The sequence below is a fragment of the Perca fluviatilis genome, chromosome 6, assembly GCF_010015445.1.
Source record: "Perca fluviatilis chromosome 6, GENO_Pfluv_1.0, whole genome shotgun sequence".
NCBI lineage: Eukaryota > Metazoa > Chordata > Actinopteri > Perciformes > Percidae > Perca > Perca fluviatilis.
In genome coordinates, this window is record NC_053117.1 from 36,340,471 (window position 1) to 36,356,400 (window position 15,930).

The 15,930-nt window shown below is 40.7% G+C and overlaps 1 protein-coding gene across 7 annotated transcripts in view; it reads left to right on the top strand.

Annotated features, from left to right (window-relative positions):
• Positions 1-15,930, top strand: part of trpm3 (transient receptor potential cation channel, subfamily M, member 3) — a 192,624-nt gene that overhangs the window by 98,892 nt on the left and 77,802 nt on the right. For 6 of the 7 annotated variants that reach the window (XM_039803041.1, XM_039803036.1, XM_039803042.1 and 3 more), the window contains 4 exons: positions 4,129-4,208; positions 7,551-7,752; positions 11,573-11,786; positions 13,997-14,121. In XM_039803041.1, coding sequence (XP_039658975.1) covers positions 4,129-4,208; positions 7,551-7,752; positions 11,573-11,786; positions 13,997-14,121 — 621 coding nt within the window. Of the gene's footprint in view, positions 1-1,678; positions 1,764-4,128; positions 4,209-7,550; positions 7,753-11,572; positions 11,787-13,996; positions 14,122-15,930 lie in introns of those variants that run through there. The other variant, XM_039803039.1, reaches the window with a different exon arrangement.

Genomic DNA, 15,930 nt, shown 5'->3' on the forward strand with positions numbered 1-15,930 from the left:
AGCCCATCACATACTACAGGTGAGTCATGAAAACCAGATGTGTGCGTCACAGTTTTACTCTGATAAAGCTTTTTAACAACCTCAAGAATTTTCACTGCAGATGATTCTTTTGGTTTACTCAATAGTTCTCCATTTGTGGAAATCAATCTCTTTCTTTACTGCTTTTGATTTGCTTCTTCAGTTGTTTTTGATTGAAAAATCCAAGCAAGGAAATGTGATGTCAAGCAGTGTCATGTATTTGAGATATTGGATCCCCAGAGTCTCTTGTTACAGTGGTAGTGTATTTAGAGTCTCGTGTTTTTATGTGGATGCTTTTTTTTTTTTTTAAGATTAATCAAACTAGCGAAAATGCAGTATTGTCTTCTTCTACCACAAATCGAAAGATTTGTTTTACCCAAAAGCTGCATCAAATGTGTTTTAAGAAGACCTTTCTCATGACATATTTCTTATCTTTTGTAATACTCATCCAAAAAAAAGTGGCCTTATCTTGGAACATCCTGATTTATCATGAATGTGTTTCCTGTCTACTGACATTGATTCTTTAAAAAACGTTTTATAACTGTCTGAGTTATGAGATAATTCTGCGTGTAAAATCAAAGTGAACCATAAGAAGAAATTGAAATGCACTCGAGAAAGAGAAGCAGTTATTTCTCTTTTGAGATCGCAGTAAAACCAAATACAATGTAATGCTATTGCAGCGTTGTACAAAGAGTAAAGGTGATGATTTCACTTTAATCACTTTTTGGACTAGATGTATCAGAAAATCAAAGGGAGAGTGTTTGGGTATCTTAGCATAACTTGTATCACTCTTGATACATAACAAAAGTGTCAAGAAAACTAATATTTAATTGTAAAAAATGCTTTATGTAAAAGTGCTACAGGCTGCCTATATGGCCATATAAAATCCGAGTCATTCATGTTTGTAAAAAGGAAAAGAGGGGAAAAAAAGGGAAGAGGAAAAGGGAGAAAGCAAAGGGATTAGCCAGTTGATTGGATATGGTTCCCAATTCAGCTACCTGCCAGTGCCAATAAGGAAGAGGAGATACAATAGTAAAGGAGGGGGAAGAGAGGACAGAGTGGAGGTTGCAGAGTTTGATTGTAAGGGAGTAAAGACCCCTAACAGGTCGTCAGATGCTGCTCACTTGCTGCACAGTCACCCCTCACACACACACACACACAAACACGCGGCTGGTGTCTTTGTGTATGTGTGTGTGTGTGTGTGTGTGTGTGCGTGTTAATTACACAATGGAGCGCAGGCCATGTGCCATCTCATCATACCATGTCAAATCTCTTAAGCAGCACTAGAGAGAGTGAGAGGAAGAGCGAGAGTGTGTGAGAGAATGTGCAAACCATGGAAAGAGAAAAGATGGAAAAGCAGAATTGAGTAGAGCAAAATATGGGGTGTAAAGGGAAGTAAATCTTTGTCTGGGATGCTTTGGGGTGAAACTGTTGCGGGTCCCTCTTTGACGGGTTTAAAAAAAAACATAAAAAGGCTTTTAGTGTTGTGTGACTGTGATTTAACCATCAGCCCTGTCGATGCTAATCAAATCTAAAAGAAAACTCTGCTGCTGCTACCATTGAGTGGATCTAGTTTTGTCCCCAGGATGAGCAGGCGGATGAATACACAGTTCTAGCATGTCAGGGAAAGAATGGGGCTGGGGGCGTTGTCGTGGCCCGCTGAGTCATCGTGGCCAGGGTGAGCTCTAAAAGCAGCCCGCCAGCCCCCAAGAGTAATGGTTAATCGTGGAAAGACTGGTGTTAGGGTAAGTGTGCCTGTGTGTAGGCCGAGCCTGTTTGGGTTTTGGCGTGCCGTGGTGTGACAGGGCCAGTCAGGCGGATGGGTCGTGTGTTGTTGTAGCCGTGGCGGTGGGGAAAGCCCTGTACAAGCAGCTCGCAGCTCTGCTGGCTGGGAGAAGAGCCACGACAGCTCTCCCAGATAAAAAAAAAAAAAAAAAAAGGCTCTGTCCTTTTGTTTCCATGGCTGTTGTGTTGCCTCTGCTGTGGGTTTGGGAGTCTGGGCTGTGCGTCCTCCTGGTTGTCTGTGACTGTCCCGTTGTGACATTCGGTCCTATTCTGGACCTCTTGTGTTGTGCTCCGACGCCACAAAACCTGCCACAGACATAGTCCACTTCCTGGAATGGTGGTGTCAACCCAGGAAGTGTAACCTTTGAACCACAAAAAGCTGAGTAGAAAGAAGTAAATGACATTCATTATCACAGAAACCGAACATTTGCATCATGCATCTTGCAGCACACAGCTACAGCTAACTGGATTGTATTTCCACAGTTAATGAACATACATTAAGACATAAAAGTATTTATTACAGAGAGGGGGAAAAAAAAACTTAAAGATATTGATCCGTTTAGGCGGGTACACACATAACGATTTGATTTAGGCGTGATGACTGATTGAACAATTTGGACCAAGTCTGTTCCAGTCTGCGTCTGTTGGCAGATAAAATGCCAAAGCATCATCCACAGTCCAAATTTAGAGTGTTTCCTGTGTTTCTTTCCATTTTAAGCACTGATTGCAGTATAAATGACTATAGTAAACTCTCGTTGGATTAATCAAGTTTTAATTTTGGCAAACTAACATGCGAGAATTTGTGTTCTCCAGGGTTTTGGTGGTTGCCTATCCACGCAAATCTAATCATAGCCTACTAATCCTCAATGCCTTGTGTCTTGATTTACTCGATTAGTATGTGTTCCATTCTGGCTGCCAAGATAAAAAATGTTGTTGGAAACCAAATTTAGTGTACTAGTACTTTAACTATTTGTGATCTTCAAATGTTAAATAGGAATAAGTGCCCCTTTTATGTATTTTCTTTTCTCAAACCAGAAGGAAATCTCTCTTAGTGATGAGATAGGTGGCATTTATAAAACTCACTTTGCGGCACAGTACTTTTGTTTAAAGCAAATACCCATGCCTGTTCAATTGCACAATAAAGGGGAAGATTGAGCAAGCAGCTACAACTAAAATATATCAAACAAACCAAAGAAGGGACTCTAAGGCTGCAAGGTCTCCTGCCATTCGTATTATAGTGACCCTTTGAATGAAACAAGCAGAATCAACATTTGTCTTATTTTTTTTTATCATAAAGTTCTGGATACAGTTTCCTTTCTTAATAGCTTCAAGAAAGATTTCTGAAAGTACATACAACATATTGCCTCTTGTCGTACATTGATCCTTCTTGATAGTAAACATGTAGGCCTATTCGTGCATGTATCTGTGGAAACACCTACAGTACACAGATGTGTATCAGTCTTTAATCCTGTGCTGCGTGTGCAGCCTCAGCCTAGCTCTGTGGCTCTACAGCGTCTTTATGGTCGGTCTGTAGCAGGATAATTGGCTCCAGTCCGTCTCTCTGTCACTCAGACCTGCAGCAGCTGTGACTACAGAGCATCACGGTGTTACGAATACACCAGTCCCCTAGCTGCATTATGCTGCGGAAGTCTCCTTATACTGTACGCAATAAAGGATCACAAAGCACACACATATAGAAAGACATACACACACACACTTGCAAATGAACCCACATACACTCAGCTGGCTGCTCATGAGAGTTTCGAAGGACTGGAACTCTGACATAATTTACCGCCTCACTGCATTTAACATCTGCGTTCTCTTTCCTAGCTCTTCATCTCATCCGGTTGGGCTGGACCCACTGAATAAAATAAAACATTTCTGTCAGAGTGTCTCTACTCTGTGTTTGTATGTTTGTGTGTGTGTGTGTGTGTGTTTGTGTTGTGGTGGTTGTGCATTTCCAAAGTGTTGTGATTTTGGTTCTTAAACCAGGTTTGGATGTGAAATTGCTCCAATAACTGGACTGCTGCTTGCAGAGAACTAGTGTGAGTCAAGTCTCTTCATAACAAAGGCTCACACCATGTCATTTCACTCAACAAACAGAACCCTTCTTGTTTCTGGAAGGATAGAAAGAAAAAACTTTCTTTTTCATGTTAACTTCTCAGTCAAACACAAGTCTGCTCATGATTTGAGCCTGTTTCTGCTGTCTGTCTGTCTGTCTGTCTGTCTGTCTGTCCGTCCGTCCGCTGTCACTCCTGCTTGCTCAGGTCCCAGCTCCATTATCTGACAAAGACTGACCGAGTTCTTCTGTCTTCATTTCTGCAGGCACAGAAATCGTGGATAGAAAGAGCGTTCAGCAAGAGAGAATGTGTTCGTATCATAGTGAGCGCCAAAGACCCCCATAGGTGAGTAAGCATGCGTGTGAAGGAAATGGAAAAAAATCTCAATGCATTACATTTTTGTGTATACATGTGATGTAATTGCTGTGCATAATTCTTAATTGCAGCTAGTCGTTTTTGTTTTGAATTGTGGAAGAAACAAAGGATAAAGAAAGTATGTTTTGGTTTAACCCTCCGGTTGTCGTCGGGGGTCAAATCTGACCCATTTTCAAAAAGTTTCTATATCAGAAATGTGGGTTTCTTTCAATCAAATTTTAAAACAAAATAACGTGGATGGTTCCCTACAACGCTTTTCACAAGTTAAATAAATGATCAGTTCACTACTTTCATTGAATTTGGGTGTTTTATTCAATTTTATAGCATTTAAAATGTTGTTTTTTTTTATATAAAAGAATGTTGAAAAACAATACACAAAATGACAGGGTGAAAATTCACAAAAACGCCAAAAAGCGCAGAAACAAATCAACAAAAACATCATAAGATGCAAAGAAAAATTATAATAGAATGTTGAAAAATGTAGGGAAAAAAAGTGAAAAAAGTGACAAAAATATCGGAAAAAGTGACCAAAACGTCAGGAAAATCTTCAAAAATGACAGGAAAAGTGACAAAAACTCTGAATAAAGTGTCAAAAACATGGGAAAAGCTTTAAAAAAAAAGCGCAGAAAAATATTGACATAAACTTATAGAAGAATAAGAATAAAGTGATAAAAGTGTCGAAAAAGACGACCAAAACGTTGGAATTATTTTTACATTTTGACCCAGAAAAACTAAAAGTTGCATCATGGTCGACGGGGAAGACTACACAAGGGTTAATGAAGTCTATATATTCATTATTTGCTTTCAAAGAGAAAAGTGAGTCAGTAAGCTAATGTGATAGCCCGCCTCCCATATAGCATATTAAGAGCCCTGTTTCACTACTGACCTTTTAAAACACGCCTCAGATTAATATCACGCTGGCCTCTATTTGCATCACAGTTAGATGCTCTACACTAATGAGCCAAAAATACTGACATTATACATTTTAAAACCACAAATGTAAACTTAGGTCCATGCCGGTTCACAAAGAGGGAAACATTTTACATTTTAAAAGGTTATTAATTTAAGCAACAGTCAAGATTGACCTCACAGGTGAGTACTGCTTATCAGTATAGCAAAGTGTACCTGGGAAAGTAGTTAGGGCCTTGTCCAATACTGTAACCGTGTAATAATCAGAGCACTTTAACAAAATGCAATGGTAGTTTTGAGAGAGACACTTTTGCTCTCCTTATCTCAATGTTTCTCTAATTTTCCTCTGCAGAGTCACTGTCACAGTAGTTTCACATTGCCAGACCTATCTCCACAGGGTCTGGTTACACCACAGATACATTTTGGGACGGGAGAAAGAAAAAAAACACTCTGGGTTGTTTGCATTTCTTTAAACCAATCACAGTTGTCTTGGGCGGCACTAAGCTCCGGCCGCAGCGACGGTGGCTCTGCAAAATAGTCTCAGGAAGGAACTTGTTTTAGTGGAACATTTGCACCCCGCAAAAGAAAAGGCCACTTACAATATTAAATGAAGTTAACTGTTCACACAATACAGTACTCATACCTGCAAACTAGTCGCTTTTCGGCGAAAATTGCAGTTTTGAATGGGAAAATGTCATCCATGTGAATCGTGTAGATCCGATGAGTTTTTATTTATTTATTCATTTTGCGGGGGGGGGGGCCTTCTTCACAATAAAACATCTTTGGTGATACGTCACACGAGTCATTTGGCCAATCACAATCATTGACATTAGTTTTGAGGTAAGTGCTGTTATCTGCCAACAATATAAGTGTTTTCTCTAACGTTGTTGTTAACATGTTTAACGTTAACATTATAATGGAAAGCAAGCTGGTCGTCTAGTCGGCTTGTCAGCTAACGTAAGATCAGCGAATTGTGTTGTTAGCCTACAATGTTAGTTCAATCTGAAGGAGGGGCTGTGTCACCTTTTTCAGCCATTCTGAGTTTGCAGGAATGAGTACTGTCAGCTATTTAAACTAGCTGGATACATGGTTAAACCTCATTGGCTCTTACAAGTGTATCACCGTGTGTACTTCATCCACAGCAATCCCCACCAATCAGTCCCAAAATGTCCCAGTTAGAGCATTAATACTGTAAACATATTCTTTGTAAATCTTTACAATCATTCACTGAAAGAACCAAGCAGGCCTGCCTTATTGCACGATCCAAATTTTCATCAAAAGTTGCCATTTTCAGCATGTAGCTTTCTAGCTCGAAGGTTGTTGTTGTTTCCCGTAGTGAAGGGAACACACACACACACACACAGGAAATGGCACTGTTTGTTAGGTAAACAGAATTAGCATAACCAGAGGAAAGTGGATGGAAGTCAGGAGGAGTGTAATGAGATGATCCTCAAGTCAAATCAACATTTCTCTTTTAAGTCAAAAACACTTGTGTTGACGCATTAGGCAGAAGGAGGCAAAGTACCTTTTGGTAAGAGATGACGGAAACATGAAGTGATTAATGAGAGCCTCCTGATTCCCTTTCCTCCCAGGGTTCCCACTCCATCCTGTAACGTTAAAACACAGAAAGCTGCTTTCAGTACATCTGAATAAGCATGTACTCGTGTAGGAATACTACAATTCATAGAAGTAGATTCCGCTAGCTCCTGTAGTTGCTGAGAGGGGGAAGGAGAGGAGGACATAAGGGAGTCGAAAACAAAGAGACAGAGCCCATAAAAGATTGCAGGGGCCTTCAGATCCTTCTCCTCCTCTCCTCCCAATCAGAAGATGAAAGTCGGATGACAAGCTGTCACTTCTTCAATGCTCACCTCTTATTGACTATAGCAGCTCTCGCGCTTTATCTCTCCCTCTCTGTCACACACAATCTCTCTCTCTCTCTACATCTTATTTGCCGATTAGAGCTGCAAAGATTAATCGATTAGTTGTGAACTATTAAATTAATCGCCAACTATTTTGATAATTGGTTTGAGTCATGTTTTATAAAATAAAAGTAAAAAATCTCTGATCCCAGCTTGTTAAATGTGAATATTTTCTGGTTTCTTCCCTTCTCTGTGACAGCAAACTGAATATCTTTGAGTTTTGGACAAAACAAGACATTTGAGGATGTCGTCTTGGGCTTTGGGAAACACTGAGTGACATTTTTCACCATTTTGTGACATTTTATAGACCACACAACTAATCGATTAATCGAGAAAATAATCGGCAGATTAATCTACTATGAAAATAGTTGTTAGTACCTACTCTCTAGGAGCTACTTGTGGGACTTTTTTCTCAAGATTTCCAATCCTCTGTAAAGGACTGTTTAATATACCAATCTTGCATTCACTTTCTCCTCTCACCTAGGTGCTGTTGTGGTCGTCTGATAGGTCAGCATGTGGGCCTGCCCCCAGGCATCTCATCCAGTCAGAATGATAAGGCAGATCGTTTGGCCAAGAATGACAGCCTGTCGGAGAAGTGGTCGATCAGCAAACACACACAGCTCAGCCCCACTGATGCCTTCGGCACCATTGAGTTCCAGGGGGGTGGACACTCCAATAAAGCCATGGTGACTCCCATATAACAAATCTACTAAGTGAATGATTTTTAATTGCAGTTATTTTGACTGATATTGCAGTTTCGATAAGATCTGCCATATGATTTTCACAAAAAAAAAAACATTAACATTACAATGATTATGGTGTGATTTTTGAGATAATCTGTACCAAACAAAGAAGTTTTCTTGTGTCTGTAGAATATGATGTATAGGCCAGGACATCTCTGCAGCATGACAATGTTTAGTTTAAAATGGTATTTTTGACATAACCTAGAAATCTAGACGCACCCTAGCGGCAGCAAATTTAATTTGCAGCCAGGGTAGGTTTAGCAACTCTCCGTAGGCTTGCGAGCTGGAAAAACCAAACTCTAGTGAGGCCAATCACATCGTGTATAGAGTCGGTGGGCGGGCTTAACATAACGGCAGAGTTACAACGGTTCCGCATGAATTCCCTGTTACTTGAAAACAAAGAAGATGGCTGCTGCTGCTGGCGAACAGCGGTCGAATCGGCTTTGGCCGCGACTCTGGAAGACTTGGAGTTCAGCTTTTCTTTGAGAAAAGAACAAAGAACGGCACTGAAGTCATTCTTAAAAAAGGAAGATGTGTTCGGAGTTTTGCCTACTGGATACGGCAAAAGTTTAATCTATCAACTAGCGTTGCTCTGGTTGGTTGTAGCGCTATCCTATTGCGTGCAGAGAGAATTTGAAAGACAACCGTTTATCCCGCCCCTCGGATTGAGCCCTGCCAATGGTGAGTTCCCAGACCCAACATCTTGATGTGGGTCTGGCTTGTCAGGCTAATTTTGACACACTTTCAACCGCCTGAGGTCTAAGGGCATTTTCACACATCTTCTTAAATTTACCTTTTTAAAGTATTGCATGAAACTGATCCTCATGAGTTTCTTATCAAAATGTTCTGAACAAACTCAGCTTTCTGTAAGTGCCCAAATTCTTTCTAGAGCAATGCGTAAAGAGAGTATTTGGCGCTAAAGCTGAAACCTTGATGTTGGCTTTTTGAAATTACTCAAATCTCTTTTGAAAACAAACCCTAACTTATGCTGTGTTGTACCAATTGTTTCGGTGCTTGAAACGAGTCAATTGCCAAGTTTTTTGTCACTTAATCATTTAATACAATCCAAATGGAAATGACATGAAATGAGGACTCCCAATTACTGGCTGTAACTGGCTAGATAATCACATATAAAGGCATCGCACATATGCAGCAAAATCCATCAAAGAAGTGTAATTATTATATCATTACATATAATTATTGATTTAAATGAGGTGTCTAAAGACTGCAGCAGATACAATTTAGCCTGATTAATCCATCCGTAGTTTGATTGTGCACGTTATTCACACTATCACTGTCTATGAGAACCATGGTGACAGAATCACATCACACTACAGTATCGCATACAGGGAATTCAGATGATTAAGGCTGAATTATGTCTGATATATTCCCTGTGTTAAATAATTCATCAAGACACATGTCAGGTTGGGGGTCTGAGGGTGAATTAGAAAGATAAACAGATGCTCTATAATGCATCTCCAATCATAGCAAACATCTGTTGTAGCTTGAAAAAATCAAAGCCATACACTCGGGCAACTCTGATCCTTGTGATGCTTTTCTATTTTATAATTTCGCCTTCACAGATTTTTTTCGTATAAGGACTGTCCTCCCCCAAAAAAGGCCCACATACATCGTTTGTTCAAGCCGCAATTATGACTCATATTTGCGTTTATAGTGGGAGCGTGCTTTATTGGCTATAGCAACTATGATGGGAGCAAAACAGGAAGTAAGGTGATAAAGTGCCACGTTCTGCCAGAGACGGTTTAGAACCGAGACGCCCCAACTCGGGGGAGTAGTTTCCTGTATCTGTGTCACGTGGGCTCCGCCACGGCCACGCCTCTTTAGGACACTAGCGGCATGTCCTGAGTGCATTGATTCCAACTGGAGAAGTGAACGTGAATTATGAGATTATGAGCGATTCTTTCGCCCCATAGTCACCAAAGTATATATTGGACCCATTTTTCACAAGCCACATATCTCCAGGACACTCTGACACTAAAATGGCATTTTTCAGACGGACACATCAGGAGAAAATTAACTTTGTTTGAGACCTGTTTCGGTCTCAGGACCAAACTCCCGCGAGATCTGGCAACACAGAGAAGCTAATGTCAGCTAACATTTATGAACACCCTAACAGCTAATCTCCGTGATGCTAAATATGTCTTTTAGCCGTGTAAATATCTAACATTAGCATAAGAACATATTTAAAATATTTAAATATTACTTTTCATCTATCCACACGATGTTCAATACACGTTCAAACAAGGCCACGCCCCTTTAGGAGACAGGAAGTGTGTATCGTTTCATGCCATTGCCGCTGCTTGAAATGTCCTATCTTTAGAATAAAGGATCTTTGGTTCTGCTTAAGGAGGGAGGTTGGGGTGGTGCATGGGTCAAACAAACAGGACTTTTACCCAGGTGATCGGGGTCCGTGTCCCGTACAGTAAAGAATGGAACACACAGAGTTACGCCATTTTCTGTCACGTGCGTAACCAGAAGTGGTTACGTCTGATCTGAACCCAATCCACGATCTTTTTCTAAAGTTAACCTCGTAGTTTTTGTGCTTAAACCTAACCAAACTGCGACCGTTTCACAACTTTACTGTCATGTTAAAAAATAAGTTAAAACGCTCCTCTAGGTTGTATAAGAGGTAAAGCTTAGATCGGGCCCAAAAAATCAAGCCCTACCCGAGCCTGTGCATGTTGTGTCCGAGCCCGGCCCGGCCCGGCCCGGCCCGGCCCGACACATTAACAGTAATTATGAGCCCGAGCCCGATTTAACCCAAACATTTTTAATACGTGGGGCGTTGTAACCGACATTCTCAACTACAATTCCTTTTACCTGTGGGTAACAGATCAAGGCAGCAACATAATCACAGCCCTGGAACCATATAGGAGATTTTCTTGTCCCGATCACCTAATTAATACTGTCCTTCGGCACGGTCTGCATGCCGACGCGCTGGCCGACAACGCGACCGACCGACATCTGCTGCCAAGGACTCGTGAGATATCTGAAACAATCTTTATCGAAGACAGTGCTACAGGTGGGGGAGACACGATGTAGCACAGTTTACCTCACACTCAAGTCAGTGCAGGACATATAGCTACCCAGAGCTACGGGAGAAGCTGGAGAGGCATAGCTTTCTCTCCACCCAATTAGGCTAATAAAGTAATGATTAAAAAAACACAAATGCTTGATGAAGGGCCCGAGGATAGTGGCGGGACGTATCGGCTCGACCCGGCCCGTGGGGCTCGGGCTCGGGCAGAGAATCTAAACTCTAATAAGAGGGTAGGAATAAACGACCTATATCACCGATTGTTTGGAGGACTTGTTCATATCAAATGGTTTTTATGTATGTAGTATATGTGTATTATGCATGTGTTACTGTTTGTATCCCTACCCATACACATCCGTGACTGTACTGACCTGGACACATTCAGAACACTAATCAAAACACACCTCTTCAGATTAGCTTTCCGCATACAATAGTCTTACGTTTCTCACCTGATAGTTACTGGTTTTTATTGTTTTTAATTGCTTTTAATATGCTTGTTTTATGTGTTGGTTTTATTGCTTATCTGTTTTTAATGCGCTATATGTGCTGGTTTTACTGTAAAGTGTCTTTTTGAGTACCATGTAAAGATGCTATATGAATAAAATGTATTATTATTATTATTATTTATGTGTCAGGCACATGCAGACTTCAAGTCATCATGTGCCCGAGGGCGATGTACATCACTGACACATGCCCCACTGCTTTCAGTACGTGCGAGTGTCTTATGACACCAAGCCTGACCTGCTGCTTCACCTGATGACCAAGGAGTGGCTGCTGGATCTGCCCAAGCTACTCATCTCAGTCCACGGGGGCCTGCAGAACTTTGAATTGCAGCCCAAACTCAAACAGGTCTTTGGCAAAGGGCTCATCAAGGCTGCCATGACAACGGGAGCCTGGATCTTCACCGGCGGGGTCAACACAGGTGAAGCGCAGTACACCCATGCAGCTTATTTTGAGAACTGATGTAAACCAATCTTTATTATACTCAAAAAGTGTGCTACATCAGCTTAAATGTGAGTGTAAATATGTCTGTGCAGAGTAGAAAATATTTCGTTAGGATATTTTATCAGCAATGTGCTGCTTCACTGTTTATACAAGACGAGTGGCCATGCACTTGTGTCGGGAGTATGATGAGCGCGTTCAAATGAGCTTCATAAGTTATTAAATGACATTTTATCAAGCTGCTCAGGGCTGTAAAGATGTTGAACCGCTAAATCACTGTGAAAGGGTTCTTGTAGCTTTATTATGGGCACTCCACTAAACTTACAGACACTCATAGTTAGACCAGACAGGTGAAGGATAACTCTCAGGGAGTCTCTGCTTATTTTTTAAGTTAATAAAAAAGGTCACATTTAGATCAAAAGGTATATTTGATTACACAAACTGTATTCGAATCAGGAAAGACTATTTTAAACCAAAAATGAAAAAGAGTTATTATTTGATATGGCGTGTGACAGACTGAGGAGACAATTAGGGCCTGTCATAAAAGTATACTTTTCAAGGATTCATATTCCATTGAAAGCAATACAGGATTTTCCCTGTTATAGTCTTGAAGAATCGAGGTTGTGGAATAAAGTCGACTTAAGACTTTGACGATTACTGAGATCTCTTTTCAGAGATGCTGAGTAGCTGGATGAATTTGGCTTTGAGCAGGATTTATGAGGAGCTCAGTGGACCGGATCTTGAGCATCAAAAGTGTAGGGTTGGAAGTGTAGAGGCAGTCCAGGAAGAAACAGTACGGAAGTCTGACAGCAACGATAGGATTGGGTAACAGTGTTTGTGACAAAATATGATTGGTGTAAATGAATAGAGATTAAAAGCACATGAGTTGTGCATGAGTATGTATAAGTATAAGTATAAGTAGTTTCCTTGAGATCCACTGAGTTTCTGATCTCGGTAAGCTATGGATAGCGGAGTGAAGTCTTACATTTGGTAAATGCTTTGCTGCAATGATTACCGTGCATTGATAAATTAATGACCATGTTGCAAAATGCATACATCTTTATATACTTGTTTTTAATCCTAATATTTGTTTCTTAGTTTTCCCCTTTGTCTTGGACTCAGCATGGCAGGTATTTAAACATAACGGCCTGGTCCCAGAGTCTAGACGTCTAGCTATATGAAAAGATAAACAATGCGACGTTTTTAATAAATGTAAATAAAGCAGCTAATATCAACATGGACAAAATCTTGAATGTACTAGTTCGCTTTTTTGATGATGACCTGGCCAAAGTAGTAAAGTTTAGTTTTCACAATGATTCATTGTAGGATTATGATATTATTGCATTGACTCTTTATTTAACATATGGTTGGAAGAAGTAAAAATTGATCCAAAACTTTTTAGTCTTTAAAAATTATGACTTTTATTATTGTGTAATGTCAGAAGGACTTTAACTGTTTTGCCAGTCAAATTAACTTTAATGAGTGCATATTGAAATATTATATTGTTGGTTGGCAAAAAAATGCATCTCAAAATGCATCAGATTGATGCTTTAAAATATGGAATATTTAAAATTTTCGGACCCCCCTAGAGGGGTAATATCCTTTTCACCTTTTTCACCCCTGACCCGTTTTCATGCCTGGTTGGATGCTTAAAGTACAATTTTGTGACACAATGGGTGCAAAAGCAAAAAAGAGAAAAAGGAGAGGCCTGAATAATGGATGGAGGGATTAACTGGAAGGACAGTGGAGGTAGAGAAAGAATGAATGTCAGCAGGGGAGATTGGATAAGATGGCCTCCTGGTCTGACTGCTGCTCCCTTGAGGACAACAACAAAAGGCCTGGATCTACAACCTGTTTGTCTGTCTGTGTGTGTGTGTGTGTGTGTGTGTGTGTGTGTGTGTGTGTGTGTGTGTGTGTGTGTGTGTGTGTGTGTGTGTGTGTGTGTGTGTGTGTGTGTGTGTGTGTGTGTGTGTGTGTGTGTGTGTGTGTGTGCGCGTTCACATCACGTTGCCCCGCAGTTGTCTTCTGCGCCTCATAGATCCTTTCTTTTTCCACAGCAAAGTGTATCATTATCTAGGTTTACACTGTATATTGATCGTGACGAAACATTTTGCTGTCTGTTTCTCTGTCCTTCTCTTGATCATTTATGAACACACACATCCACCGCCAACTGCCCACGTACACACACAGGAGTGATTCGCCATGTGGGTGATGCATTGAAAGACCATGCCTCCAAGTCCAGGGGGAAGATCTGCACAATTGGCATTGCTCCGTGGGGCATTGTAGAAAATCAAGAGGATCTCGTTGGCAAAGATGTGAGTCTCTGAGAACAAACAAACAGAACAATATGAATCAGTTTCAGATCGGGTGCTTGCATGGCTTAGCCCTCGCTTGTGTGTGTATATGTGAAAAATGTCGCATGCAGTCCACTGTTGCCACGGCCTGTAGATTGCAGTTGGCAGTTTATTAACTGAGACGCTGACGAAGCCAATCCAACCTGTGATAAACACTCCTTCAAGTTGGACAGCCAGTGGAACGACATGAGACTGCAAAGTACATGTTGACTCTTTTGAATCTCGTGAATCAATGTTGTAGTTAAAATTTTATCAGAATTTACCACACTCTGTCCTGCTGAACAAGTCAAGCAGAGCCGATTAATGTTGGTAGCTGCACCAAGATTATTAAGTGCTGAACCTTTTTTCCATGCTTGATTGGTCTCAACTGTACGCCTAATGACCAGATGAGTTTACCAGAGATTGTCAGGCACGTCTCCACTCGACCAAACCCAAGCTTCTGAGAAACTCTCATTAATGTTGTATAAGTATTCATCCAGTTTTTAGTGTCATTTAGTAGTACAATACATGCTCAGTAGCAGTAGCTGAGTCAAAATGATTTGACAAGAACCAAACAAACATCTTTCATCACCCTGTCAAAAGCTCTACGATTAAAGGTGCAGTAGGTAAGACTTATAAAACTAACTTTCTGACATATTTGATGAAACTGACCCTATGTTCCAGTAGAACTACGTGAAGCAGGTCATTTAAAGGTCCCATGGCATGAAAATTTCATAATTTTTTTTAGCATTAATATGAGTTCCCCCAGCCTGCCTATGGTCCCCCAGTGGCTAGTAATGATGATAGATGTAAACCGAGCCCTGGGTATCCTGCTCTGCCTTTGAGAAAATGAAAGCTCAGATGGGCCGATCTGGAATCTTCTCCTTATGAGGTCATAAGGAGCAAGGTTACCTCCCCTTTCTCTGCTTTGCCCGCCCAGAGAATTTGGCCAACCCATGAGAGAGAGAGACATCATGGCTTTCAAACAAGCAAACTGGCAGTTGGTCAAGGCCACACCCCCACCCTCCACATTGCCCCCCCCCCCTCTCCTCCTCAATAGCTACAGACACAGAAATGGCACATACTAAGGAAAGCTCATTGTGGGACTGGCTCTAGTGGCTGTAATTCTGCACCAAGGCTGAATTTCGGGAAAGAGACTTCAGATACAGTATTAGGGGACCACTAAGGTCTATATAAAAGAGACTACAGATACAGTATTAGGGGACCACTAAGGTCTATATAAAAGAGACTTCAGATACAGTATTAGGGGACCACTAAGGTCTATATAAAAGAGACTTCAGATACAGTATTAGGGGACCACTAAGGTCTATATAAAAGAGACTTCAGATACAGTATTAGGGGACCACTAAGGCCAATATAAAAGCATCCACAAAGCAGCATGTCATGGGACCTTTAACAATAAGAAAAGAAGGTTCTATGGTTTAGTGCAGAATGTACACAGATGTCATGGGACCTTTTAAAAAACTCTGCGCCCCAGTTTGTAACATAGGCTTGCCAATAAAAGTGCTCCTTTAATTAAAACTCTTGAAAATTACAACATTCTAAAATGCCAAAAGATTTTTTGCCAATGCTTGGGTTACATTAATGTTGCTAACAAAACATGCCCTTGTTATCATCAAACCACACATTATCCATAACCAGTGTCGGGCAAGTTACTTCCTAAATGTAATACATTATAGATTCCTAGTTACTGTCATTTTTAGAGTAATTATTTATATTACAATATTCTGGTCTCTGAATTGTAATGCTTTACACTACTTTTGCATTACA